Source organism: Triturus cristatus, chromosome 7, assembly GCF_964204655.1.
Source record: "Triturus cristatus chromosome 7, aTriCri1.1, whole genome shotgun sequence".
Classification (NCBI taxonomy): Eukaryota; Metazoa; Chordata; class Amphibia; order Caudata; family Salamandridae; genus Triturus; species Triturus cristatus.
Genome location: NC_140590.1, coordinates 1,152,396,633 through 1,152,424,384, shown reverse-complemented (window position 1 = coordinate 1,152,424,384; position 27,752 = coordinate 1,152,396,633). Strand labels below are relative to the sequence as shown.

Here is a 27,752-nt window from a genome sequence, read left to right as displayed (position 1 = left end):
GCACAAAAATCTACATGTTTTGCCAGATGGTTTGGGGCAAAACTCATAACTAGTACTATTCATCGCATGTGAAATTCAGATTCCTGAGGTCTTAGATTTTGTCAAGTGGGAGGAGGCATTTTCATCCAGCGTATTCGGAACGTTAGTAGAGTCCGAATATCCATGTTTCCATGCTTGTTTAGGAGAGGAAATGAGCCAACAACATTGCTTTTCCTAAATAGCCAAGGCTTTTTGATGGTGTTTAATTCGTACGTGTTTAGGTGCCTGAGATAAATGTGATGAAGTGCCAATATTGTAAGAATGCACATTTCTTAGATGAATAGAAATTCACTAATAGAAATGTACATTATTTTGTGCAATTGTTCATTGAAAAATGTCGCTTATAGCAAATCTAAATTCATTTGAGCAAATGAACATTTGATTAGACCGAGATTGACCTGTAACAATTTTTATTGTGTTGTAGCTGCGTTATTTCATAGTGTTACACCTTGATAGGGCTCTGGAGAGCTACTTAATAGATGGGTAGCTAGGAACGCCAATGGCTGTACTTCGCTGCAAGAGTGAGGGTTTGTACGGTAACTTGTCTGTAAAAAGTAGAGCTGTCAGTCTGTGTACTCATGGGCTGATGGTGTCATGATGCAGCACATATGTAGCTGTGCTTAAGTTTTGAGTGAAGAGGAGTGAGAAATGTAGTCACTAACCTTCACATACCACTGTTGTGCATGTTGAGGGTTTAGAGTGCAACCTTGGGGGAAACGTTTTGATGTGAAGATTAGTAAGCAGGGGGGTGCTCTTATCTTGGAGCAATATTGCAGATACACTTAAGCCAAGACGAGTGAGGTATGCCAATACCTACTATCTGTATCTATGTGACTGACTTAGCTCTTGGGGACTGCTCGAGTGTGGTACAGCTTTGTTATGTTATGCTAAAACTTTTATAAAGCGCACAGCTGCCCCAACAAAGGGGCGTCCCGGCGCTAACCACAAGAATCCAGAGGAGGGGAGAGGAGATCAAGCCACAGGGAAGAGGGCAGTCTTGATAGCTTTGCGGAATGAGGTCAAGCAGTCCAGACTGCGGATTGACAATGGCAGGGAGTTCCAAAGCTTAGGTCCCAAGAAACGAAAAGACTTGCCACCAGCTCTGGATCTCTTAACTCTGGGGACAGCAGCCAACATCAATTCAGAAGAGCGCAACATGCCCCTAGGGATGTAGGGGGTGATTAGCTCAGACAGGATCTCGGGAGTGGTAAATTTAAGAATTTTGAAGGTGAGACAGAGGGATTTATATTCAATTCTTTTGAAGCTGGGAAGCCAATGAAGGCGTCGGATAGCCCCTCTTCCGGAGCATGATCTAGAAAGGCCAAGGATGGCGCGAGCTGCGGAGTTTTGAGTGCGCTGGAGACGGTTAAGCTCCGCTTTATTGGCCCCTAGCAGCAGAGAGTTGGCATAGTCCAGTCTTGAAAGAATGGTTGCTTGGACTATAAGTTGACGAGTAGCTGAATCAAAGAAGCGGAGGGAAGGTCTTAAAGCGCGTAAAAGCCCAAAGCAAGTGACAGCTATTTTTTTGGTAAGTTCCTGAAAGCTTAAGGTCGAGTCGAACAAAAACCCGAGGTTCTTCACCACCTATTGGGGGGGGGGGGGGGGGGGGGGGGGGGGCAGGTCCCAGGGATGGAGGCCACCAATGGGAGTTCCAGAGCTCTCTGTTTCTGCCTACCAGAAGAACCTCTGATTTGCTAGCATTGAGCTGGAGACAGTTCTCCGTCAGCCAGCCCGCGATAGCTTCAAGGCCTAGTTGGAAATGAGAGGCATCTTGAGCAAGATCGTCTGAGAGAGCTACCGTAAGCTGGGTGTCGTCTGCATACGAAACCATGGAGAGTCCATGGTGGAGTGCGACAGCGGCCAGGGGCTGAACATAAAGATTAAACAAGGCCGGGATGAGCGCTGAACCTTGGGGGACCCCCTGCGCAATAGGTTTAATAGAGGAGGTAAAAGGGGGGGGCAGAAACTTGAAAAGATCTGTCGGTCAAGAAAGAGCGGAACCATTCAAGAGCGGCGTCTTTTATCCCGGCTTCTTCAAGCCGGCGCAGGAGAATCCTATGGGAAACCGTATCAAAAGCAGCACTCAGGTCAAGTAATACGAGTGCTGCTGTTTGGCCCTTGTCAAGGATAGAGCGTAAGTTTTCGCTCACAGCTAAAAGAGTGGTTTCAGTGCTATAGCCCGCACGAAAACCGTTTTGGGATTGCAGTATGGATGTTACTGGTTACTTGACAGTTGCCACAAAGTGTTGTCTGCCAGAAGAAAGGATCTTGTGGTCTGAGGATGGAGGTTGCTGGGGGACCTACTTCTGCGATAGTACCCCAGGGCTTCAGTTTTCATGACAAAATGGTCTGCAAGGACCTCACACATGGTGTTAAGAGTATTTTCGGCAGTGGCGCACACTGTTTTATGGACTTCTGAAAAGAGACTGTTGTCATTCTTGGGGCAAAGTACTCTGGTGCTGACAAAAATCCCACTACCTCTCTGCCGCTAGAGTAAACACACATCAGTCAGGTAACATCAGCAGAAAAGGGGAAGGAGGAATAGCCATCAGCACAAATGGTCTGCTTTTTGGGTTCAGCAAGGAGGATGACAAGCTAGGTAGTGAATGTAATTTTTCATTACAAAGAAATATATATGTCTGATGTACAGCAACGACAGATGAATAACCCAACTAAGTAGTGAATATTGAATTTATCTTACCTAACTCCAAGGAGGATGCATTGTAATGTGCTTCACACCGACCAAAATACAGGCATGGAACCCTGCAGTGCCATGAAAGTCAAAGGCTATGTTGAAGGTAAGGAAGCACAGAAAAAGTGCAATAGCAAGGACCATGCCTAACTCTGCTAACATGAGGTAACAAAAAAAGATCTACAGGAAATCCCATCTTTTGTATGTTTTACCCCCAGACTTTTGCCCAGTCTGTTTTTGCAGACTGTAGAACCCTGTGCCTTTTACTCCTGCAAAACAGAGGTACAGTGCCTGTGCTACGCTTTTCAGCCTGATGAAATTGGTATACTCCTATCTGGCATTTTTAACTTGCCTACAAGTTCCTAGTATATGGTACACAGTGCATAAAAGGCCTGTAGGATACATTTCTTAAGTGGACTGCAGCACCTATTGTGCCATCCACTACATTGACAGTATAAAGCTTGACATGCCAAAATAAACCCTTTCAACAGGTCTACACTTCCCTTTTAAATATTAAGAAGTCTCTCCTAAATTGGACTTCTTGCCCATATGCCTATGTGTCTGGTAATTAAAAGTAGGACATGTAGAAATGTAATTTTAAATATACCCTTACAGCAAAAAAAAAAAAATCCCAAAAGCTACTTTCACTACAGCCCGACTGGCTTATCGTAGTGGGATGCACTATTAAATATACTTAAGTTATCTCCAGCAAGGAAACAGATTCTTGAACACTTCGCAATATCCATTAAGAGAGGCAATTCACTGTCTTGGAGGGACAACAGAGGAGCAATTGCTCATTTCCCTGACCACACCTCTGTGGAGGGCACACAGGCTTTACAAAAGGAAAGAAGGGTTTCCCTATCTTGGATTTAGGCAGAGAGAAGCATTGTGGGGTTGTTTGTTGTAGGGAACACAGCAAAGACTGCAAAAGTGGGTAGGGTTAACCTCAGAACTTTTACCCTATTGATTAGGGAGGGCTAGGAGTCACCCCCTACCTACAGGCTAGTGCCAGACATTAATATAGCACCCAAAGTACTCTCCTCAAAACACTACTGGGCATCTGGAAAAACAGAAGAGGGCTGAAACTGCTGTCAGAGCTGAGAAGAGCCCTGAAAGAATGAACATGCTCTCTCTTTTGTACCCAGAACATAGAAGTGGACTCCAAGGTTTTAAGGCTGATCTCTTGTTCAAGCTACAAGGACACAAACTACAAGATATCTTTCCTGCAACTGCTCAGCTAACCAGTTTCAACTGGATCTGTCGTAGACCCTGCTAGTTGCTTCAGCTGGAGTGAGTTTTGAGCATCAAGTGCTGTTCCTGAGATCATGGAACCTTGGGCTGTGTCAAGGTGTACTCCCCCTAACATTCTAAGAAACATGGGACTTAGAAACTTTTGACTCAAAAAACCTTTGAAGGACTGGGACAAACCTACAGAGCCGATCTGACCCAGGTGTGTTGCCATGGGCTGAAGATTCAGCTTTCCTCCACTCAGACCTTTTTCATAGCAGGAAATATGAGTCGGAGGGACCTCACAGAGAAGGTATCTTGCTACATGGAGCCTTCTTCGGCTACAGACTACCGCCCTGCCCACTGGAGGAGTCCGAGTTTCAAAAAAGAAACTAAAGATAAATATAGAAATATTCACTGGGCCAATGTGCCAAAACTAACAGTCTGGTAAGGAACCTTCTTTGGGTGTCAAATTCTAATCTCTCCTTCTCTGCCAAAAGTCAACGACTTCACCAGGACCTCATCCAACAACTAGACAACCTAATGGCTCCCTTCTTGACCACAGCTTGCTGCTTTGACCTGCTGAAGATATGGAACTTCCATTTCAGAGACCGAAGGTAAAACTTCTGACCGTGTCGTACCTGGATTCTGAGGACCTCATCCAACAACTAGACGACCTCATGGCTCTCTTCTTGACCACAGTTTGCAGCTTTGACCTGCTGAAGATATAGGACTTCCATTTCAGAGACCGAAGGTAAAACTTCTGACTAGGTCGTACCTGGATTCTGTAGCCAACCCACAGTCATCACAGTCTAGTAAAAAATGTATGATTTTGAGCCCTGCACTGTTGCTTAATATTTTAATGAATGCTATTGCTACCTATCAATCTGATCCTACTAATATTTAAGGGTGTGTTCCAAGTTTGGGTGTCAGTTCTATACTTCAATATGCGTTCATTCACTAAAATGCCATAAGTAGTTGAAGTGACTTCACCTACTTTCATCACCATTGGCAAAACAGGGTAGCCGTTTGGCACACATGTTGCTCTTCAACATCTAAGTAGTTGCTGCCCAGTTTCTAGGTGGAGGGAAAGGTATATAAACTAAATAAAGATACTGAACTTTTAGAGCGCTGTTTACTTTTTGATGCTGCTACTATCGTCGTGACTCCTGAAATAATTTGTAGGAAGAGCGGTACCATGGGTGGTAAACTAGCAATTGCTACACCTGGTAAACCCTAATAGAATGTCATGTATGATGTGGAGGCAGCATGGCTTATCTTTTTTAGGTCCTATTAGATTGATGCAACTGGCCTATATTGGAATTAAAAGTTTGTCATAGATTGACGTATACAGTAGGACTTGGCATTCTACACCGTACTACATATAACAAAAAAATATGTGACAAATAAGAACATTTGCTAATCATTGTACTACAATTCCCGGAGAACCCTAAAGTTGATATTAAACCTTGCTATGCTGAAAGCAATATTTCTTACCCAGTGTGCTTTAAAATGCTCACTTCCCACCTGTAGTCCCGAAGAATGAACCCCCGTGTTTGTTATACGTTGTCCCACAAAGTGAGCCCTCCATAGGAAATGTTGACATGTATATAAAAATGTCTCCGCCCCCAATGGTTGACAACTCGCCAGCCTCCTCCCTCGCCCAAACAACAAATACGTCTAATTCCTGCAACACATAAAAGTGAATACTCCCGACACGGAAAATGTGTTAAGTTGTATGTGCCGAACTGACATGCAACTGGGGATAATACTACTTTAGAAACAAGAAATTGAGAATCAAAGTGAAACATTGCAGATTTGATATTCAAAGGGAGTGTGGGTCTTACACAGTCGTCAGTCGCCCCCCCCCCATATTTCATCTTTTGCTCTAATGACCAGGCTCCCGCCCCTCTACCTCCTTTTGATCTCGCCCCGCCCACAACAGGAAAATCCCCTATTCAGACTTCCCGCTGTGGGCATATATTCCTTACTTACTCCCCAACCCCCTTGATTGTCCGTTCTCACTCACCGCCAGCTCACGGGGTTCAGCGCCACTCATGCCACGCACGGTCCCGCTGTGCCAGCCGCGCTTTCCAAGCTCCTGCGGGGGCCCCGGGGGTGTCCCCGGTTTCGAGTCCGAGAACAGTAGGAGTAGCCGCTTCCCTACCGGGGAGGCCGTGTCTGCCATGGCGCCCGAAGGGGAAGGGGGGGGGCACTGGAGGACGGGTGCGAAACTCAACCAAGAAACAGGGGTGGAGGGGGGGGGGGTCACAAACACAAATCCTTGCGCTGAGCAGGCCCCTCTCAAACCGCCCGACTCCAAACACCGCGAGAGCTGTGACCATAGAGCGCGGGGGCGAGAGAGAGCGCCATCTATGACCATAGCAAGAACTGCAAAGTATAGCGCCGCCAATGGGCGAGGTGGGCAATGTAGGGCAGGTGCCTGTGGTAGTGCGTTGTGGAGACCGCGCCGAAAGCGGACACAGGGGGCACTGCTGAACAGAATGCTGTCTCTAACCATAGAGAGCGTGGCTCGAACAGAGCGTTGCATGAGAAGCACGTAAGGGCAGAGGGCCCTACAGGGACCATAGAGGCATTGGTAGGATAGAACGTCTTATGTGTTCTTTGATTAGGATAATGGTAGTCAGATCGTTTCCAGCTTCCAGGAAGATACTACATCGCACTGACCTGCAAGCCGATCGAGTGTTACTGCAATCAATGCCCTAAATTCAAAGCTTTCTGCGTTCTATTTTATTGCGACGGACAGGATCCTATCGCCGGTCTTCCAAACCATTCACATTAATTCTGTTTCGTTTTGCAGTCGAGTGGTCAGAGAGGTTTGGTACGATTCAAACAGGTGGTGGGGTATGCTAATTACACTCTAAGGGCCTGATGTATCAACGTTTGCGAGCCTGTAACCAGTCGCAAACTGGTTAGTTTAGCGACTGCTAAATAGGCTTTTTGTGATGGTCAAAGACTTTATAAATCAGTATTTTTTACAACTGCATCCACACTGAATAATTGGTGGTTTCTTAAATACAGGATAACTAAATGCGATTTCCAATTTGCAAGACCCTATTTTGATATAAAAAGCAATTATTGTCAGGTAATTTGATTTAAAAAAAATGTTTTTTCAAGTGCAAAATACATTGAATCTGAAACGGGGGATAACTAGGTGCAAAATATAAAAGGGGTCCCAAAATGCCTTGCAAGTTTTCACTATGGCTGCACTGTATGCTGTGGTGAGGAGGATGCGTATTCTGGGAACTCAACAGAGGAGGAGAAGAAGGCGAGAAAGGATATTCAGGCAAAGGGTGACTTTGTTTGAACAAACTGATGAGGAGGTTTATGCCAGATATAGGTTTACAAAACAAGTTATTTTGAGTTTAATTAATGAGCTGGACCCTTTATTAAGCAGGCCGACCCAACGCAGTGTAGCAATTCCTACACATATTCAAGTTTTGTGTAGTTTACACCTGCTAGCTTCTGGTAGCTACCAACGCACTGTGGCTGTAGCAGGTGGGATTTCACAAAGTGCATTATGTAGGGTTTTCCAAAATTTCATAGAGGCAATGTTGGCAAGGATTAATTCCCATATTTCTTTTCCTAGCAGCCCTGCAGAGTTGGAAACTACCAAAATCCAATTCTATGCAGTAGCACATTTCCCACAAGTACTTGGGTGTGTAGACAGTACACACATTTTAATTTGCCCACCTTCTGACACGGAGCATGTGTATCGTAACCATAAAAGCCAACATTCTTTAAACATACAAGTAGTATGTAATGCAAAATGTCTCATCACAGACCTTGTGGCACGATACCCTGGTAGCACTCATGACTCGTATATATTTAGACACTGTGGACTGTATGAGCGGCTATCCCGAGGAGATTTTGGAGACGGCTGGCTTTTAGGTAATTACTATGTACGTCTACTTTCTTTCTTAAACTTAATATGATATAAACACTAAACCAGCTGTGTTATATTTCAGGTGACAGTGCATATTCCTTAAGCCCTTGGATTATGACACCATATTTACAGCCTAGAACCCCTAGACAAAGGAGATATAATGCTGCCCACAAACAAACAAGGAGCATTATAGAGAGAACATTTGTACTCCTTAAAGGCAGATTTAGATGTCTCCATAAAAGTCGGGGTGCCCTGGAATATGACCCTACAATGTGTTGCAAAATTATAGCCATATGTGCCATGCTACACAATCTAGCTGTGCGTAGGAGTCTACCAATTGAAGCAGCAAGTGAGGATTCTGAAGAGGAGAATGAAGAGACTCCCCCTCGTTTACCAGATCCAGGACTTGATACTGCAAGAGCTGATGAAGGAAGTGCACGTCGAGATGATGTGGCAAACAACTATTTTTAAGGTACTGGCAACATATTTGGTTAATATAAAGAAAACTATTACAGCAAATGTTCAAAGTAGTAATCATTATTATTCTCTGTTCATTCACAGACTATGCTTTCTGATGGACCAGAACAGAATATTTGATATTTTTTCACACCAAATTTTGTTTCCATTTCAAGAAAGAAAATACATTGGATCATCTTAATGGTGTAATACACATTATCATTGCTTTATTTACTGTTTATCCGTTTGATGTCCAGTACTTGATCGTAAATGTGAGCAGAGGGTGGTTCTTCCCTGTCCTTCCGTACTCTTTCTATTGCTGCTAGATGCAGTAGACTCACCAACTGACATACTGCTCACACTTGAGCCCTTCCACACTTCTACAAAAGACCTTGGTGACCTATTACTGCATTAACTGTTTGTATTCCCTCCAGCGTATTTATAATTTGAGCAAGGATCTTTGCCACATCACCACTGTTGTGTTCTAATTCAGCCCGCCTGTTAGCTTCTCTTCTACACATTGTTGATGTCACTGTATCCAACCTTTCCACGGAACGTCCAAAAGTTTGCAGCCAAGTGTTCTGGTGTCTTTGTTGGCATGTGTGATACTGAAGCGTAAGTCATTTGTGTGGCCAGTTCTTTAATAACCATAGTTAATTCCTCAGAACCTGTTTTCATATTCTCATTGACTTCAGAAATGGCTCTCTTTATTTAATTTTCCAACCCTTCTACTTAATTCAGGTGGTACTCTGTGCTGCTGGCGTTATATTTTTACCATGTATTGCTCCAATACATTAAATTGTGCAGCAGTAGGTGATAAGTTACTGCCGATTTGCATAACATTCCTTCCACCCTGTTTTGCAGACCTTCTTCCTTTATGTACTACAGGTACTGCTGTGAGCTTTGTTCTTCATTTTCAGCCAAAGTGGCAATATTTGTAGCCAGCTCTACTAAGGGAGTAGTGTTAAACTGAGGGCTTGTTTTAGTTTCTGTGTCTGTTGAAATGTTTATTACAGTTTCTGTCTGTTCAACTTTAGTTTGACATGATATCTCACTCACATTCTCCGTTTCATGTGTATTATTAGTAGGTTGAGCTGAAGCAAATTCTTTTTTTAATGATAATGGTTTTTAGTTAAAAAAAAAATAGCAGTGTTCAAATTGATAATTGATTTATTTATAGGAATATTATATACCTACTTCTTCAATAATGAATTATTTTTAAAAACCATACAATGTAAATGAGTATTTAGTTTCAGAATGTTTTCTATTTTTTTTTTTTTTTTTTTTTTTTACCCATTGGACTAAATGACCCACAATGTATTGTATGCAAACCTAGATAATGCTGAGATGTATTTTTATAACAACGTTGTTTAAAATTCGTTTGAATCATCTAACCATGTTTCTTTTTATAATAAAATGTTTTCTAAATAAATAAGTGTAGGTGTAACTTAAAGTTCATTATATAAACAAATGTAAACAGTATATAACTCCCTTGATGAATATGATGTGGAGCAGAATTCTCAATAGTAGGTACACTCAAGATTGCTATTAGCTGCAAGGTGGGTTCGGTGATATCTTCCATAGGTGGGTTCTTTACTGTGGCCTCGTCCAGTAACTGATGCCTCCTTCATTCTGCTAGATAACTTCTCATTTGTATGGGAGCGATGGTCATACCAGCACTTGCAGATTTCTTCAATCAATCTTTTTGTCACTCCTACAGCATTTATTTGTTGCTGTATTCTAGCCAATATCTGTTTTTTGCTGGACTGAGGAACACACAGGGAAGCATTTCCAAATAGACAGTCATGCTTCCCACACACTCTTCAACCAGAATCTCCAGCGGAGCATCAGAAAATTTTCTTTTGCGCTTCTCCCCACTTCTGGCTTGACATCTTCAAAAGAGAAACTGCTAGGCCGGGAGGCAAACTTCTTCTGTTCTCTGCGGCTGTAGGGTTAATAGACTTCCTGAACATGGTCTGGTCCTAAAGATCCTGGTAAAAGATTATTCGCAATATACAAATCTGTATTTTATAAGTATTAACAGATTATACTGAATCGTTATTTGCATATAGTAAATGTACGTCAATCAACTTTAGCATTTCCTAAATTGATTCAGCATGAATCTCAATTTAGGAATCAGTAAATTTTTGATTTTTGTACATCAGGCCCCTGGGCGAGCAAAGCACTACCGGGTTCCCAATCACAGTTGTAATGTGCATTGTCTTTGGCACAGTATTCGAGAACTTATTTGTTTTTGTCTCCCCTTCTTTTTTCATTTCTTTACACAAGGAATGAAACTGAGGCAGGCAATCCTTATTGCCCAATTTTAAAATAAAGCATGCAATTCAAACATATCCTTGTAGCATGCGTTTTATTTTATAATATTGTGGGATAAAGGTCAAATCGAAGCCTTTCTAAACCCTTCCCTCTGACTCTTCCCCCTCCACCTCCATTTTACTCATTCCAAACCTCCTCCAACTACTATGACCTAAAAAAAATAAAGGCTAATCCTTCCCTCTTCTATCCCTCCACTATCAGTTTCAATCCAAATAACAGATTAACATGTGCATCTCTCAAATTAATTTCATATTTCACTATACTAATTCACCACTCATCCTCTATGGGTTCCGGAGTAGTGTGCTATTCGCTGAAAAAGCACTTCAACACCTCATCAAGGGTAGCAAGCGCTATATAAATACAAACCTTTTAACCTCTTCTACCCCGCACTATTCTTCTCAATCTAAATAACTGACTAACAAATCTGCCACTCAAATTACTATCATATTTCACTATACTAATTCACCACTAACACTGTATGGGTTCCAGAGTAGTGTGGTGGTTAACTTAAAAAAATTTTTATCATAAGAACTGTGAAATTACTAAATTACTTTATAGTGATTTATATAAATCTAGTGTCCGGTATACATGTGAGTGGTCGTTTTTGTGGGTGGTAGATTGAAATGCCCATTTATGTAATCTCCCCGCTAAAGAAGTATGTGGGATAGACAGCACAAATGGGAATGAGTACACCGATTTGAACACAATACCGTGGGAGAAGCCTTAAATGATATGTTGATGCGGATTTGTGGAAATCTATTCATTAGCTGTGACAAAAGCTCTGGCGTGGGTGTGAGAATTCCAACATTGCCGCCGGGATTGGGCTGGAACAAGTTGAAAGCGACGCACCAGTCTTTTACTCTGATGTGGGCTATCGGCACGATACTGCTGTCGAAGCAGGGTGGAGCTGTGATGGAGATACAAATGCAGCAGGAATTGGTGAAGGGATCTTTGAGTGGAAAGAGCGACTCGGGAGTATTGAGGAGGTGGAGTGGAGCATCGAGTCTGCATTGTGTGCACTGAGGCGGGGAAACATAGAGGACGCCGACTGGCACAAGTGATTACTATGTTGGACGCGGATGAGAGGCTGCGCGCCGAAGCAAGAGCTATCAGGAGTGACGAACACTGAGGTCCCGGCTGCTGCAGCTCGTCCATTGAGCTGTGGCATAAGACAAGTCCTGGGTTCCCCAATATGGGCACTCCTTAAAGGATTTGTGACAGTGGGAAGTAGACTCTGAAGCCTCCTCCAGGGCGTTTACGGAGCACCTACCTTTCCCCTGCACAGTCTCCTGCTATGAGTCGCTTGCATGTGTTTACTGAACGCATAGCAGTTCGGACCACTATGAAGGGTTTTGAAGGTGATGGTTGCACATATCTAAAAGCAGATAATTCGGTAGAGTTTCTCTCTTTTTCCTTATCTCCTATGGTTTGCCTTCTCCTGACCCATACGGCATCAAGTGGAGAAAGCCTTCACAATACCAAACAAGCATTTGCAATGCAATAGGTCTCGCATTTGTTGCAGTTGGTGCTACTGGCATTGTAAATGGCAGTGTTTTGTATCAATGTTTTTGTTTGCAGTGGAGTGATTATTTAAAAATTACACACTATACCATATTATAAGCTATTCTAGCAACTGTACAGTAAAGCTATGGCTATTTTAACGTAAAGGAGTGTGAATGGATGAATAAAAATACAAAAAAACAGGATCTAAAAATTTACGATGGAGTGTATAGCAGGGGACAGGGACTACCGATCACAACAAATGTACTTGAAGTGATTGGGCATCATATGCAATAAAAAAATCGGTAGTACGGAGTGTCAGCGACGCTTGTGCAAATGTTGTTCAGCTGGTGAAGTGGTCAGCTCTGTTTGCAGATGCAAAGTGGTGAAAGGTGAAGTATTCAGCTTTGTTTGCAGGCACAAAGGGATGAATGGTGAAGTGGTCACTCTCTTCAGCGGTGAACATGCTCTTTACTGTTGCTCATGGGCATCAAGAGACTCTGCCAGGTCTAAGGCATTCCAGAGACCTTATATGATGGCTGGGGTTTGTAAATGAACCTACATTAAACACCACTAAGAGATGAAGCGATTTCTGCAACATCACATGATTTTTCTCCAAAATGTGTTTTTTCAGTTTTACTTTTTGGATTCCTGGGATGCTCTGGCATAAGATTCCCGGTTCCACCATGATTCATTTGGTACAGTAAATAAAAACAATAACCAAAAATACTCTCAAACTGCAGTTTAACGGAGACGTGGTTTTCTGTGTAACAGACAAACGACTGACCATGGTCCCAGCAGGGGCACGTGCCACCTAATCTAGAGACACTTCTCTCACAGGAGTTGTGCCAACTCACCTGCAGCCAAAGCTATGGGTCACAGGAAAATGGGATGGAGAGTAAGGGGGGTACAGGGAGAGAGAGAAAGGGGGCACAGGGAGAGCGAAATGGGGGCATGGAGAGAAATGGCGGATCGAGAGAGAACGGGGGAAGAGAGGATGGAAGGGTGAAAACGAAAGGGAGAGAGGGCACTAGTGAGGGGGGTACCGGAAGGGGAAGGAGGTGGACAGGTGATATACATTTTAAAAAGCAGGTCTTTGGCAGTAGGTGATGAATGCTGGCAAGGACCAACACCCGGAAAGGAGGTTTGACATCCGAGCCCCCACTATTATAATGTGAAACTATCATGCAACTACAATATCACAAAAAGGTGCTTGTTTTCCAAAGACACATGACCCGCCTGATGTACACACTACAAGATTCTTATAAGTCCCAAGAACATAAAGACAAATTCATCTCGCACATTGGAAAAAAATTATACTTTTCAAATAGCCCTCCATATTAAATTTGCTCCATTTCTACGCTCGGTTAACAGATATAACTACTACCCAATCAATGGTATTCAATTGATCCACCTTGGAAGAATGAAGGCTGAGGCAGACTTGCCGGGAGTGTAACCTCTGCCCCTTACAAGTGTACGTCTCACTGAGCCCTTCTGCCGGTATTGTGTTGGACAGCTGGTTACAATTCGATCAGTTGAGCCCCTTATGTGTAGCCTTTAAACAGAAACACAGCAAAGCCCGCTTTTGTATTCGCCAGATAACTAGGAAAACCAGCTTTACATGAGGCACGAGCAGCAACCGGAGTCACAGAGGTAGAGAGACCAGCCTTGGCTCTGCCGGTTATGAATAACTTAATATCCACGTACCTACCAAACATGAATGTGTCTTTCTATAATGGATGTGGTATACATGTAAAGTGCTCCAATACCTACGGATTGAGTTTGCGCTAAATAAAAAAAACTAAAAAATAAATAGAAACACCTAACAGATCTGTTCCAGGTCAGGCAGCGGAGTCATAGTTCGCCCGACCCTTGTGAAGACAGAGCAGCCATCCCTGAAAATCAGCAGGGCAAGGGCGAGGATGTGGTCTGTCGGCTAAACTGCCGACTTTGGTGCTGGAAACCAGAGTTTGAGCCCCGAGGTCGCATTAACATACTGTGATTCTGGGCAAATCACTTAATCTCCCCGTGCCTGAATGTGTAATGTAAATACGGTGCTCGTGTAAAGCCCTCCAATAAACTTCGGGTCGAGTTCGTGCTATATATATATATATATGCAAAAAAAAACAAGTGCAAAGGCAAGTAACAGTAAAAAGACATGTCGCCAGCTAGTCACATGCACTCATAACCACACCTACAGGCGACGCTACAGCACAGTGAACCCATCCGCCCAACACCGGACATTTTGCAACTTGCTTTTATATGGTGTACGCATAATTATACATTTGCCACACTTGCCTCATACCATCATCTCCTGCATATTTTTCCTTTTCTCGCATAATTTAGCCAACCCTGCCAGTAATACTATAATAAAGTAAACAAACTAAACAGTTCACAGAACTTACCCCAGTAAAACAAGCGTCTTCAAATAGGTCGTGTCTCCAATGAATGTCGCTGTTTCGCCTTCTTTGAAAATGTTCAGTGCTGCACGTTTAAATAGAGCATTGGATGCACAAAATATATCACTAATAGCACTAAGTAAACAAAGTAATTGCTAAAAATGTCCTAAAACATGCCGCCCTAATTATCGCTTGCCATGCAGCTTTTATGACTAATGAAGGCGTGGTGGTGGCGCCAGTAATACGCCTGCTCCCGATCACAACACAGAAAGTGAGAATTATCACAGCATGAGACCCCACAGTAATCATTAGCACAGCATGTCGACAGGCGCCCCAGGCTGCTGGAGCACTCAACTATAATTAATGCGCAGCACGTCTTCCGGAGACGAGCACTCCACTGGAATTATCGCGCACAAGCTGTTCCACTGTGAAGCACGTTCACAGACCAGAATCGGCTCGTGCCCAGACCAGAATCGGCGCAGCACGTCTTCCGGAGACGAGCACTCACCTGGAATTAACGCGCACAAGCTATTCCACTGTGAAGCGCGTTCACAGACCAGAATCGGCTCGTGCCCAGACCGGAATCGGCTCGTGCCCAGGTCTGTCTCCCTTGGGAGTAAACACGGCAACAATAGTCTCGTTGGCGGTAGCGCTTCGCGCTGCAACGCCAGCGAGACCTAAAAAGGAAGATACCCTCGACCTGCACTAGAACCTATTGTTTACAAAACAGTGACAAAAGCAGGAAAAGTGCTAATAAACCACTTCAAAGCCTACCCTCTTGTCTAGGCATGTCTGACCTGCTCTTGCATTAGCGTTCCAGATGATCTGCTTCCTTTCCTTTCGGAGTTCTCAGTGGTCTCTCACTATGCTAGTGACCACAATCTGTAAGTCTTGTCTGTCAGGTCTATGAGCAGCCACATCCTCCAGGACGTCAGTCATCAGTAGGTGGAAGTAGTGAGGAATAAAGGGGTTTTGCTCAAACAAGCTAAAGTTAATCCTGTTAAGATAACTAGTGATTTGATGCAGGCCGCTAGAGCAGAATTTGTTTTGCCTATACGATTTTAGTAGCCACACTTCCATCATTTGAGGTTATATGTCAGAGCAGTAATAGGCTGTGAATGTGCCGCTCACAAACGCAAGAACAAACTATATAGTTTATTCAATAGTGCATGTTCTAATGCTCATAAGAATCTTGAGTCTACTTTAAAGAAAAAAAATATTCTTTCAGTAATACAGGCATGTAGCTCAGAATATCAAAGGGTCTTGGAAGCCAGAAAGTCCTCTATCAGAGTAGAGGCGTGGAATTCATTACAGCTCAGTAAGCACAAAGAGTACGGGGTAGAGGGAAAAGAACAGGAAATTCATTTTTTTTTAATCTAAACCCCAGAGCAAAGAACGGAGTCCAGTTTTTCTGGATGAGGAAGCCTCACCCATAGTATGTGGCACCTTCATAATCGGCTACCTTACCCAACTCTGGTGAAATGATACTACAAGGACGGGCTCAACCTCGAGGGGGGCAGCTCCTGTAGTCACACATTCATAAAGGAGAACCACCCGCCACCAATTTACAGTAGTTCCTTTGGCCCAACAATAGTCACACATTCGTCAATGAGGACTGCCAGTCTCCAACCTATTTTGCTTCTTTCAGTCCGGATCGGCTGGCCGTAGGAAGAACTGTAGGTTGGTTGCTGGCAGTCCTTAATGAATATGTGACTTGAGGAGTCGCCACCCTCGAGCCAGATCATGAAGTAAATAACTGACCACACTAGGGCTGATGTATTCAACTGGTTGAGGTTGGAAATCCTGCTCTCGCCTGCATGGAGGGGCTGAATTTTATATAGTTGTGCTTCTCTCTTAACCCCAGACCACCTTTTAGGCAAATGAACGAGCAGAACCATGTTCGCAGGTTAATTGATGAAAAGGGTACAGTACCTAGATCATCCAGTTTGTAGATTTTTCACCATACCTATGAATAAATGGGGAGAGGATGTAGCCCAGAGCGGTCGACCTCGAAGCTGGGGACCCGGGTTCGAGTCCCGGCAACGACGCTAAACATCCTGTGATTCTGGGCAAATCACTTAATCTCCCCGTGCATTACAAAAATTAATGTGTCCTTCTGTAAGGAAACTGGTGCTATGTAAAGTGCTCTGATCCCCGATGTCTCGGGTCTAGTTCGCGTTATATAAATCTCTAAAAATAAAATAAATAAATAAAGGGAAATTCTTCAGGTTTACCCTAAGGTATTTCTATGATCTCAATCCCAGATTTATCTAGGCATTATTTTTATCAAGAACTCTCTCATAACTTGAGGTTGAACCCTCCGTGGTAGTATCATCTCATCAGAGTTGGATGAGATAGCAGATGAGGTATGCCAAATACTGTGGGTAAACCTTCAGCATCTTGAAAAACTGGCTTCATTTCTTGGTCCCAGGGTTTGGATATGATAAAACAAATTTCCTGTCCTCTTTTCTCTCTACCCCTTACTGTTCGGGCTTACAGTGGATTGTGTTTGACGGACAGACAGTGTGGATCTTTTCTTCCTTATCTCTCTTTGTGGTAGGACTTCATTACATCTCATCAGCGACCTGACTGACAATAGTGCTTTCTGGAAGGTAATTTATACTCCATATTTCAGCAATACTATAGTACCCAGCCTAACGGCTGTTACACCACCTTTAAGTGGGAGGAGCATTTTAATAATGTATATTACAACATTAACCATGAATAATAACACATTAGAAGCATTCAATAAAAGGCCTATTTCCCCCATCTTATTTGATGTGGCAGAGGTTTGAACTGCCATCATCAAAAGCTTTAAAGGGATTGTGTCAGGGCCTGACTGGTCCCATTGGATCTCTATAATGACAATGTTGATTTATGGGCTCCGTTAGTCGTAAATGTTCTAAGGGCTGCAGCAGGTAGCAACTGTCATAGCCCTCGTTACGCTATGGCTGGCGCACGAGGCATGTGTGTGCACACACGCGCGCCAGCTCTCTTTGATGGATTCCACTGAGCAGGTCAGCCGTCTAGTCTTCCAAGACGGGGCGTGCCTTGCACCAGCAGCTGGAGCACTTCCGGGGGCGGACCTATATCCAGATTGAAGCTGCCTTATCCGGCGCTTTGTATTGCTGACCTGAGCTACGCAGGAGCGTTGCTCTACCAGCAACCGGATCCTTTCCGGACCGCGCAAGGGCGCCAACAAATCCTGGACTCTCGCGGCTCGTGCAAGGCACGGAGCCGCCTTTACTTTGAGTTACAATGCAGGAGCGCTTTTGGGGCACTCGTGCAAGGCACGGAGCCGCCTTTATTTTGTGTTACAGCGCAGGAGCGCTTTTGGGCGCTCGCGGCTCGTGCAAGCCACGGAGCCGCCCTTCCTTTGTTCATAGCGCAGGAGCGCTTTCCTTAATCCACGCGTCCAGTGGGGACACAGGTTTGCGTTTCTTGTTGCTTTACCTCGTCCCGTGCAAGGCAAGGAGATGTTCTTTGCACGACAGCGCCAGCAAGAGCAGAGGAGCTTTTGCGTTCCTGGTACACCCTCAGTTTTCTTTGGCACCCAGCGCAGGAGCGCTTTCCCTGGTTTCTGTTCGTGACTTTTGCTTCCCTTGGAATCAGAATACTGCTGTTGTTCTTCTCCGCTCTGGGAGCGCTGCGTCTCATGTGACTACATTTTCCTTCTTCTGTTTTTTGCCACTTGTCTTTGTTGCTTTTATCTGGTGTGTATGCTACCCATCTGTTCCATCCCTTAGGTAGTGTCCACCACAAGACCCCAAGTGGATCCGAGGGCAGATCTCCCCCAGCACCCTTCCACGCTGTTTACGCCCTCCTCTGGTTGCCTCCCCCGGCCCCCTCTTCAACCTAGGTAGTATCAGCCCTATCTGGGAGGCGAAGGGAGCTGGAGGGGGTTGTCCACGTCGCCTCTGCGGGATCACTCCACAAACAAACGGTAAGCGTTGTGAGGGCCTAACAGTAACCCCCCGCCCCCCATTTCCCGGTCTCTGTCAGTTATTGTCCTGATATATATAAACAAGCATTTGCAATGCAATAGGTCTCGCATTTACGCGAGTTTGAGATATTGACATTGCAAATGACAATGCCTTTTATTATTGTTTTCATTTTTAAAACATAAATAAAAGGCATTGTCCTTTATAATGCCAATAGCTTAAACGCGCGTAAATGCGAGACTTATTGCATTGAAAATGCTTGTTCTCTTTTACTTTGCCCCTCCGTTCTAGTGCTTGAAGATCTGTTGCTTGACATGTCACCCCCCGCCACGCCCCATTTTCATGGCGGGATATTTGAGGACTCCAGAATGCATCCAAGCAGCTGAATGACACAGTGTAAGTGCCCATAGTTGTTTTCCTTGTAGGCAGAGCGCTGCCATCTTTTGGGAGGTACCTGGCTCCCTCATTTTGCTTGGGGCATATCGGAAGGGTGATTTCCTTTCTTTTAACATGTTTTATGTTTTTACTTTCTCCCACTTATTTTAATCTGTTTTAAGTTACCAGCAGCAACCAGTACTGCAGGGGAGCCTGCGACTGGTTGCTGGACCCCGGTTTTTCTCTTTTACATTGCTCCTCCGTTCTAGTACTTGACGTGCTGTTGCTCAGCAAGCCACCCCCCCCCCCAACCATGCCCTATTTTCATGGTGGGTTATTTGAGAAACTCAAGAGCGCATCTGTGCAGCAGGCACACACTGCAGGAGCGCCAACGGCAAGCCCGTCTGCACCCGTCCGTGCCCGGACTGTGCCTAGTGCCATTCCCCCTGGTGGTTTGGGGACAGTTCCACAAACATTGATGTACTGTAGAGGCCAGCTGCTCATGCTTGACCCAGGTAAGGGTGCTGATTGCCACACTATTGATTGCCATCCTGTATCTGCTGATGCTTTTCACACCTGCTAGAGTTGCGGAACCTATGTAGCTATGGTGGAGTCCCACCCTCCCGCCCCTGCCCCACCTAGCAGGGTTCCAGAAGTTTGTCCTAAATCAAACAGGCTTCAAACCGATGCCAAAATGTTCAGTGAGTCATCGTTCTGTGCATTGACCAATATTATATCATTGATAAAGCACAGCGCCGAATTCCGACTGTTCATGGAAACTTGCAGTCCTTGTCTTTCCTTTATCACTTAAATCTTGGCTGACCCTGCTTGCAATCCTGAGATGACGGCAGCCCTATCCAAGGGTTTTGCAATGTACAGATCAGATAGGCTGCTGAAAAGGGGGTGCTGTATAGTGATCGTTCATAGAGCCGACCTAACAATAAGCTGTAGCCCTGCTCCCTCTCTGCACCGCGAAGCAGTTTCCTTTATCACCAGGCTTTCAAAAACTCAGTCCTTCAAAGGCATAGTCATTTACAGACCACCTAGTCCTAGACAAGTTTTTTCCAAGGATATCAGCAGCCTTTTAGAGGAACACATTTTAACTACTGATTTAGCGGTTCTAGGCAACATTAACTTCCACCTAGAAGCCTATCAGAACAGACACAGCAACTCTTCTGCATACACTGTCTGGACTTGGTTTTCTCAGTTGGTAGATGTCTCCACACACCAGGCAGGACACACACTGGATGGAATCTTCACCAATAACCCCGCTCTAGACAATGTCAGAGCTCTCCCATTAGTCTGGTCAGACCATAGAGCCATCCATTTTTATATTCGTATCTATCAGCACACCTCCTCAACCAAAGTCGGTCCAACTAGTTTGACGTCCTTGGCCTGGCATACTATTCAACCAGACCTCCTCTCCAAATTTTTAACTAACTCTCAGATAATGCAGACGTTGCTGTTTCTCAATATACCCAGTGGCTCGACACCGCTGCCCACTCCCTGGTACCAGTAAAACGGATTCAATCCAAACAGTCTAATATTTCGTCCCGTTGTTCACTGCTTACCTCAGGGCCCTTAAAAAAGCTGCAGGAGACAGGAAAAGAAATGGAGAGCTGCCTATAAGGATGCAGAAAAGGTTAAATACAAACTCTGCTTAGCAAAATACAAAAGTCTCATTACCAAGGAAAAGGCCTCCTAATATTATAATAAGATAGAAGAAGCCAAAAAAAATTAAAGAATTGCTGAAGGCGGTTGTCAAGTTAACTACGAATATCAAAACACATGTTGAAAACAGCCAATCGTTCTGCAACCTGCTGGCCAACTTGTTTCTACATAAAGTAGAAGCAGTGTGCCATAGGTTCTCTACATTTGTCTAATGCTAACTCGCTGTCTCATACAAATGTACATGTAATGATAGTATGGATCGCCATCAGGCGTATACCGTGCTGGCCTTATAGACTCGTCCACGGTATATCGTCAGTTAGACCTCTTGTGTCGCTATGGAGTTTAAACACCCATTTTTGTTCTTTAATAAAGAGAAATCTGGAGACATCACAGATATGATGACGATCCATCCTATCATTACATGTACATTTGTATGAGACAGCGAGTTAGTATTAGACAAATGATGAATGAGCTACCATATAATGTATTATAACATCTTATAAGAAATTGCGATTGATGAGTAAAGTGTACACTAGTTCGTCCTAGTGACGTTTACACTGTCACTATATATGCCAGTCCCGAGGGCGGCAATGTGGAACCTTTGGGCGGTACCAGTGGGTAGATGTTGTCAGTGCGCAGCTTATGTCAGAGTTAACATTAAAGACGTCGGTCGTCAGTTGAGGAGCCGGAGCGATACACGCCGAGTGGAGTTGCCACCGGTGGGCTTGATTGTTGTTTGACTGTTTCAACTATACTGACGCTAATAACATTAGATCTCTGTGAGCAATTTTGGATTTAATATAGGAAACCTATGGGCATGAGTAATCACGGTCTGATGATATGCGAACTACTATTGTGGCCACTGTGACGTCACTTTGTAGTTTGGGCAGACCACGGGGCATTATCCAATCATGTAAGGTTTTTGAGCAGACCAGTGGAAATACAAGTTCCGGTGACGTCATTTTGTAGTCTGTAAACAACGTCGGAAGAACGCGCTTCGAGCCTCTGTAATGCAAAACAGATGTGTACTTAGGAGGACTACTATAACAAGACAAGCCCGGCGGAGCGTGGCGCGCGCGCTTGGCGGGGGAGCGCTTTCAAGGCGGGGGAGCGGACCCTTTGAAGTGCGATGCCAAACGGATTGCATGGCGGCACGATGCGCGTGATTGTGCGCGTGCTCGCCATGCAATCCGCTTTTCGGAGCACTTTTGGGAGCCCCTTACAATAGTCTTGCTTTGCGATCGCTTACGCGATAGCAAGGCGAGACCTAAAAAGGGGATGAAACTGACCCTGTATGTAGACCAATTTCACTGTTGGACTCGGTAGTAAAAGTTGCGTGTAGTGTTCCTTTGGCAAGGTTGGAAATCAGGGTGCGTGAAAACTCAATTCTTTCTCACGTCCAATATGGCTTCCATCAAGGCTTAGGTATGATCAATCAGTGTCTCAATTAATATTTGTTAACTTCTAAATACACAGTTGCTAACGGGAATTAAATACACTGATCATTAATGGACTTTTCCAGTGCCTTTGATCGAGTCAGTCATTCAGAACTCTGGCACAAAGTGACGGTTTTGGATGTAGATCTCCAAATCATTCCGTTCTTGACACAGCTCCATTCTGAAACCACCACTTGTGTGTGTTTACGGTACCCTTGGAGAATGCACCAATTCATTTGAGATTGGCAAGGGAGTCTTTCTGGGATTTGTCCTGTCCGGATCACTGACAGAATATCGACGGGCCAAATATCGACCTACAAGATAATCGAGTCTAGAATATCGATGGGCAAATATATCGACATCCTATCTTTAAAAAGGTAAGTACAAAAATATCGAAATCAAAATATCTTTGTTTAAAATATCGTTGTATGCAATATCTTTTTTTTTAAAATGTCTTAAAAATAATATAAAATTAACTAAATATAAGTAATAAAAACGATGGGGTCTATTAGCATGGCAGTCAGAAAATCACTCCAACCGCCATGGTAACGGGAAAACCGCCAGTCCAATTATTATGCTCCACAGTGGAAAACCGATCGCACCGCCGCGATGTCCAAACAAGCATGTCCTGCATGTCCCTGCACTGTGTTGCAGGCACTGCACAGTGTCTGCCACCTGGTACAGGGACATGTACACCCACACACCCCCCCAACACATTGGGGGTCCGCAATAGACCACCGGATACATTCTCCGCATGCCTTTCCATAGCGGTTCCACCGCTGCGGAAAGCTGGCTACCGCCGGCATCATAATCGTGCCGGCGGTGCTTGGCCTTGATCTGCCACAATTGTAGCGGTCCAGCTCCGCACGCCAGGCAAGCGGGCGGACTGCAACCGGCGGAAAAGTGGCGGGCGGAAAATCCCACCGCTGCGGTCACAAACGCAATGCTAATTGGACCGGTGGTGTTCAGGGCTTCGATGGCCGGCGGATGTCAGCCGCCAGTCCGGCGGTTGCTACCGCCCACCCGGCGGAGGACATCCGCCCTCCATCCTAATGGACCCCATAGTTAGAATTTTTTAAAAATTATAAATATTAAATGTAACATAAAAAAAATTAAACATACATATTTAATTTTTTATATATATTTTAACTTAATAATATCAAGAAATAATTATTTAATTATAAAATGTTAGAAACAATACAGATTATAAATATATATATATATATATATATATATATATGTATACATAAAGCTGTCATATAAAATTTAAAGAGATTTTTTTAAAAATAATTTGTAAAAAAAATATTTTACACTACATTAACTAGAACAGTAAATAAAATGTTGGATAGCGTACGTGATGACATTACTATTCCCACTCCAGAGAGTACAACAGTAGGGAAATTGTTGGATAGCGAAGGGGAATAATTTACTATTCCCACTTCAGCAATTGTAACAGTAGGGAAAGTGTTGGATAGCTGAGGGGAATAATTTACTATTCCCACTCCACGAAGTGTAACAGTAGGGAAAGTATTGGATAGCAGAGGGGTTAAAATTACTATTCCCACTCCATTAATTGCAACAGTAGAGAAAGTGTTGGATAGCGGGTGGGTAAAAATTACTATTCCCACTCCACTGAGTGCACCAGTATATAAAGTGTTGGATAGCGGGTGGGTAAAAATTACTATTCACACTCCAGCGAGTGCAACAATAGGGAAAGTGTTGGATAGCGAGTGGATCAAAATTACTATTCCCACTCCTGTGAGTGCAACAGTAGGGAAAGTGTTGGCTAGCGGGGGGGGGGAATTTATATTCCCATTCCAACAAGTGTAACAGTGGGGAAAGTGTTGGATAGCGGGTGCCTAAAAATTACTATTCCTACTCCAGCCAGTGCAACAGTAGGGAAAAGTGTTGGATAGTGTAGGGGAATAATTTACTATTTACACTCCAGCAAATCCTACAGTAGGAAAAGTGTTGGATAGCGGAGGAGAATAATTTATTATTCCCACTCCTGCAAAATAATTTATATAAATGACCAAATAATACATTTTTCACAAATAATTTACCTCCCACCATATTCCTCTATAAATGATACCACCGATATTGTTAAATATTACACAATTAAAATAATTAACAAATAATGAATTTACTAATAACAATTAACAAGCAATTTCAAAACCATCAAAACTAAATTAGTTCACACAATTAACACTATAAAATAACTTTAATTAACTATTATATAGAAACATTAATACAAATTTTATTATAATTAAATTACTTCCCACCCTGCTCCCCTATCAACCCACAACCCGCTCCTAAAAATAAATTACACAATTAACATATTTACCAATTAATTATCAATAATTAAGATCCAATTAATAACTAATTCATAATTTTTTTAAACACAATTAACAATATAAAATATTTATTACATAAATATTCATTATTAAAAAAAACATCAATTACTTCCCACCCTACTCCCCTATCAACTTGTTCCTAAAACAATTACACAATTAACATATTTACCAATTAATTAATAACCAATTAATTTATTAATACAAAGTTATCACAAATAACAATATAAATTATTAAATACAAAAATAGTAATTAATAAAATATTATTGAATTAATTTCAATAAAATTACTTCCCACCCTATTCCCATATAAACCCACAACCGGCTACGGAACTAAAACACAATATTTTATTAAAAAAAATAATAACTTCTAAAAAATGAATAACCAATATATTATAATTAAATTACTTCCCACCCTATCCCTCTATAAACCACAACCCGCTACGGAACTAAAATATGCAAAAATTAATTAACATAAAATAAATTATTTCTAAAAAATTCTAACATACATTAAAAAAATAAGCTATACTTTTAACACATATACTAACATACAGAACACTAAAAACAATGTCGATATTATAAACAACGATATTTGTACTAACGATATTACTAACTTCGATATTCAGTAAAACGATATTTCTTGCCTGCATGTCGATATTCTTGTTGACGATATTCTTGCAGGTCGATATTCTGTTATATCAAGATTTAAACATCGATATTTTGGTATATCAATATTATGAGTGCATACCGTCCTGTCCCTTTCCTTTTGCACTTTATATTGATGTTTTTTAAGGTTAAGAGGTCAGGACATGCCGCTGATAGGCTCCTGTTTGTTCCTGGTGCTTCTTTATGACAACATTGTCGTTTTCATGGCACATACTGCCAATGGGCTGAAAAAACCCTCCTTTATTTATTTGCGTGTTTGAGGATCTGAATTTAGAGACACATGTGGCAAAATCTTGTGTGATGGTCTGTGTATCTCAGTTTGTGAAAACAAAATCCCATTTCGTTGATGGTATGCCTGTTCATAAGGTGAGACCCTTTCAGTACCTTGAGATACTAACATACAGAACACTAAAAACAATGTCGATATTATAAACAACGATATTTGTACTAACGATATTACTAACTTCGATATTCAGTAAAACGATATTTCTTGCCTGCATGTCGATATTCTTGTTGACGATATTCTTGCAGGTCGATATTCTGTTATATCGAGATTTAAACATCGATATTTTGGTATATCAGTATTATGAGTGCATACCGTCCTGTCCCTTTCCTTTTGCACTTTATATTGATGTTTTTTAAGGTTAAGAGGTCAGGACATGCCGCTGATAGGCTCCTGTTTGTTCCTGGTGCTTCTTTATGACAACATTGTCGTTTTCATGGCACATACTGCCAATGGGCTGAAAAAACCCTCCTTTATTTATTTGCGTGTTTGAGGATCTGAATTTAGAGACACATGGGGCAAAATCTTGTGTGATGGTCTGTGTATCTCAGTTTGTGAAAACAAAATCCCATTTAGTTGATGGTATGCCTGTTCATAAGGTGAGACCCTTTCAGTACCTTGAGATACCTTTGGATTCTGCCTTTAAGTGGGACCATCTCTGAAGAGTCCGAATACAATCAGCTCGGAAGCTCAACTGAAGCTGTTTTTAGGTTTCCAGCAAACTCTATTCTAAGCTACTGAGTGAGATGCTAACAATATATAAAAGTAAGTGATTCTCTGCTGCAACTTATTGGGGTGGAACTTTGTACACATAGGCATATATACAGATGACCTACCAAGTCAATGCCATCATTGCCTCAAGCTTCCATATCCTGAAGTTCCTGAGGAAGATTTTCAAATAGCTCCTAATCAGCACTCGGAAAACCGTCACGCACTCCCTGGTCACAAGCAAGCTGGACTACAGGAACACCCTCTGCCGGGATCAACAGAACACTCAAGAAGAAGGCTGCATTCATTCAGAACTCGGCATCCAGAATCACTCTCAACCTCCCACGCCACACTTTCATCACACCACACCACACCTGGAGGAGAGCTCCACTGACTACCCATTCATTCACAAACAAGCACAACTCAACCTCCTCAGCCACACTTTCAAGGCACTACATAGCAATGGCCCAGCATACCTTAACAATGGCATCTGCTTTCACAAATCTTCCAGACACCGCTGCTTAGCTGCACTCCTACTTGCACAAAACCCTTGTATACGGAAAACTAGATCCAGTTGTTGAGCCCCCTCCTACATCGCTCCTAAATCTTGGAACAACCTGCCACTACACATAAGGGCCTCCTGCTTACAATTTAATTCCACAAGAAGCTGAGGATGTGGCTTTTCAAGTAGTCCCATTAGGTCAAAAGCCTCCTGCTTACAATTTAATTCCACAAGAAGCTGAGGATGTGGCTTTTCGAGTAGTCCCATTAGGTCCTAGTTGTGCCTAGACTCATCCCTACTCAGTGCCAGAATACCCTTCCAGGTGATAGCGGGCTCTACAAATCTATATATCATAACATAACAAAGGGGTTACAAACGTTAGAGAGTTTCTTTTAAAGAAGATTATTATCCATTCCTACAATCAGATCAACCTTCATCTGTAATGCAGAGTTAGAGATTAGCTATCTGGAGGAGTATATTGGGCTCTTCCCATTGGTCTTTTGGCTTTCTATTTGGTCAAAGCAAGAGACAACCCTCAAACTTCTTATCATTTCTGACTGCTTAGCTCTGGAACATGGGCAGTGGTTCCCTTGGATGAAATATGTAAGAGGGATGTTGACTGGATAAGGAAACAAGAAACGTTTACCACACCAGCTTTACGTAACCTCTGCACAAAAGATAGGTTGAAATTCTTATTTTTTGAAAAATGTAGTGAGCTAAAGATTTCGTCTGAGGTCACTAAGCTGACTGTAAGTGACTAGGTTAAAATTTCTGCCTCTAACAATATTCAACCGTACCTTATTTCTGTAAATAATGTGTATCATCGATTTCTTTTAACACGTTTCAGGCTCGGTACTGTACATGTTCTATTGACTTTTCCTGGGAAGGGCTTATAGAATACGGACTTATCCCGTTGTCCTTGTGACAGTCATTCAGGTCAATCAACAATCCACCTCATGTTTTTTAGTTGGGTATAGAGTACCCAGGAAACGTTTTTTGTTACCATTATTGCATACTTATAATTTTAGATCCCATAGACTTGCTTTTTCCCGAAACGACGTTCCTGAAATGTTAAATGTTTTTCAATTGTTAGTTTCATCCAACACTCCATTAAAATAAGTTAATAGTTCATTGTAATATAAGAGGAAGCGTTAGCATTGAGTCTGCCCTTGCGGTGCCTGACTTTAAAAGTAAAGGGCTGGAGGGATAGGAACCACCTCAGGACCCTGGCATTATTCCCCTTGTTGCGGCTTAACCACTGA

At 43.0% G+C, this 27,752-nt stretch overlaps 1 protein-coding gene and 1 long non-coding RNA gene across 2 annotated transcripts in view; one reads left to right on the top strand and one right to left on the bottom strand.

Annotated features, from left to right (window-relative positions):
• KDM3B (lysine demethylase 3B) overlaps nt 1–6,346 on the bottom strand; it is an 867,558-nt gene extending 861,212 nt beyond the window's left edge. Inside the window, exon 1 of the mRNA XM_085618404.1 lies at nt 5,988–6,346. Within this exon, the coding sequence (XP_085474530.1) occupies nt 5,988–6,341 (354 nt within the window). The 5' untranslated portion in view covers nt 6,342–6,346. The remainder of the gene's footprint in view (nt 1–5,987) is intronic.
• LOC146811305 (uncharacterized) lies at nt 5,899–9,753 on the top strand. Its single transcript, XR_014966712.1, has 3 exons — nt 5,899–7,870; nt 7,948–8,337; nt 8,427–9,753. It is a non-coding gene; the product is annotated as an uncharacterized LOC146811305 (long non-coding RNA).
• The last annotated feature ends 17,999 nt before the right edge of the window (nt 9,754–27,752 follow it).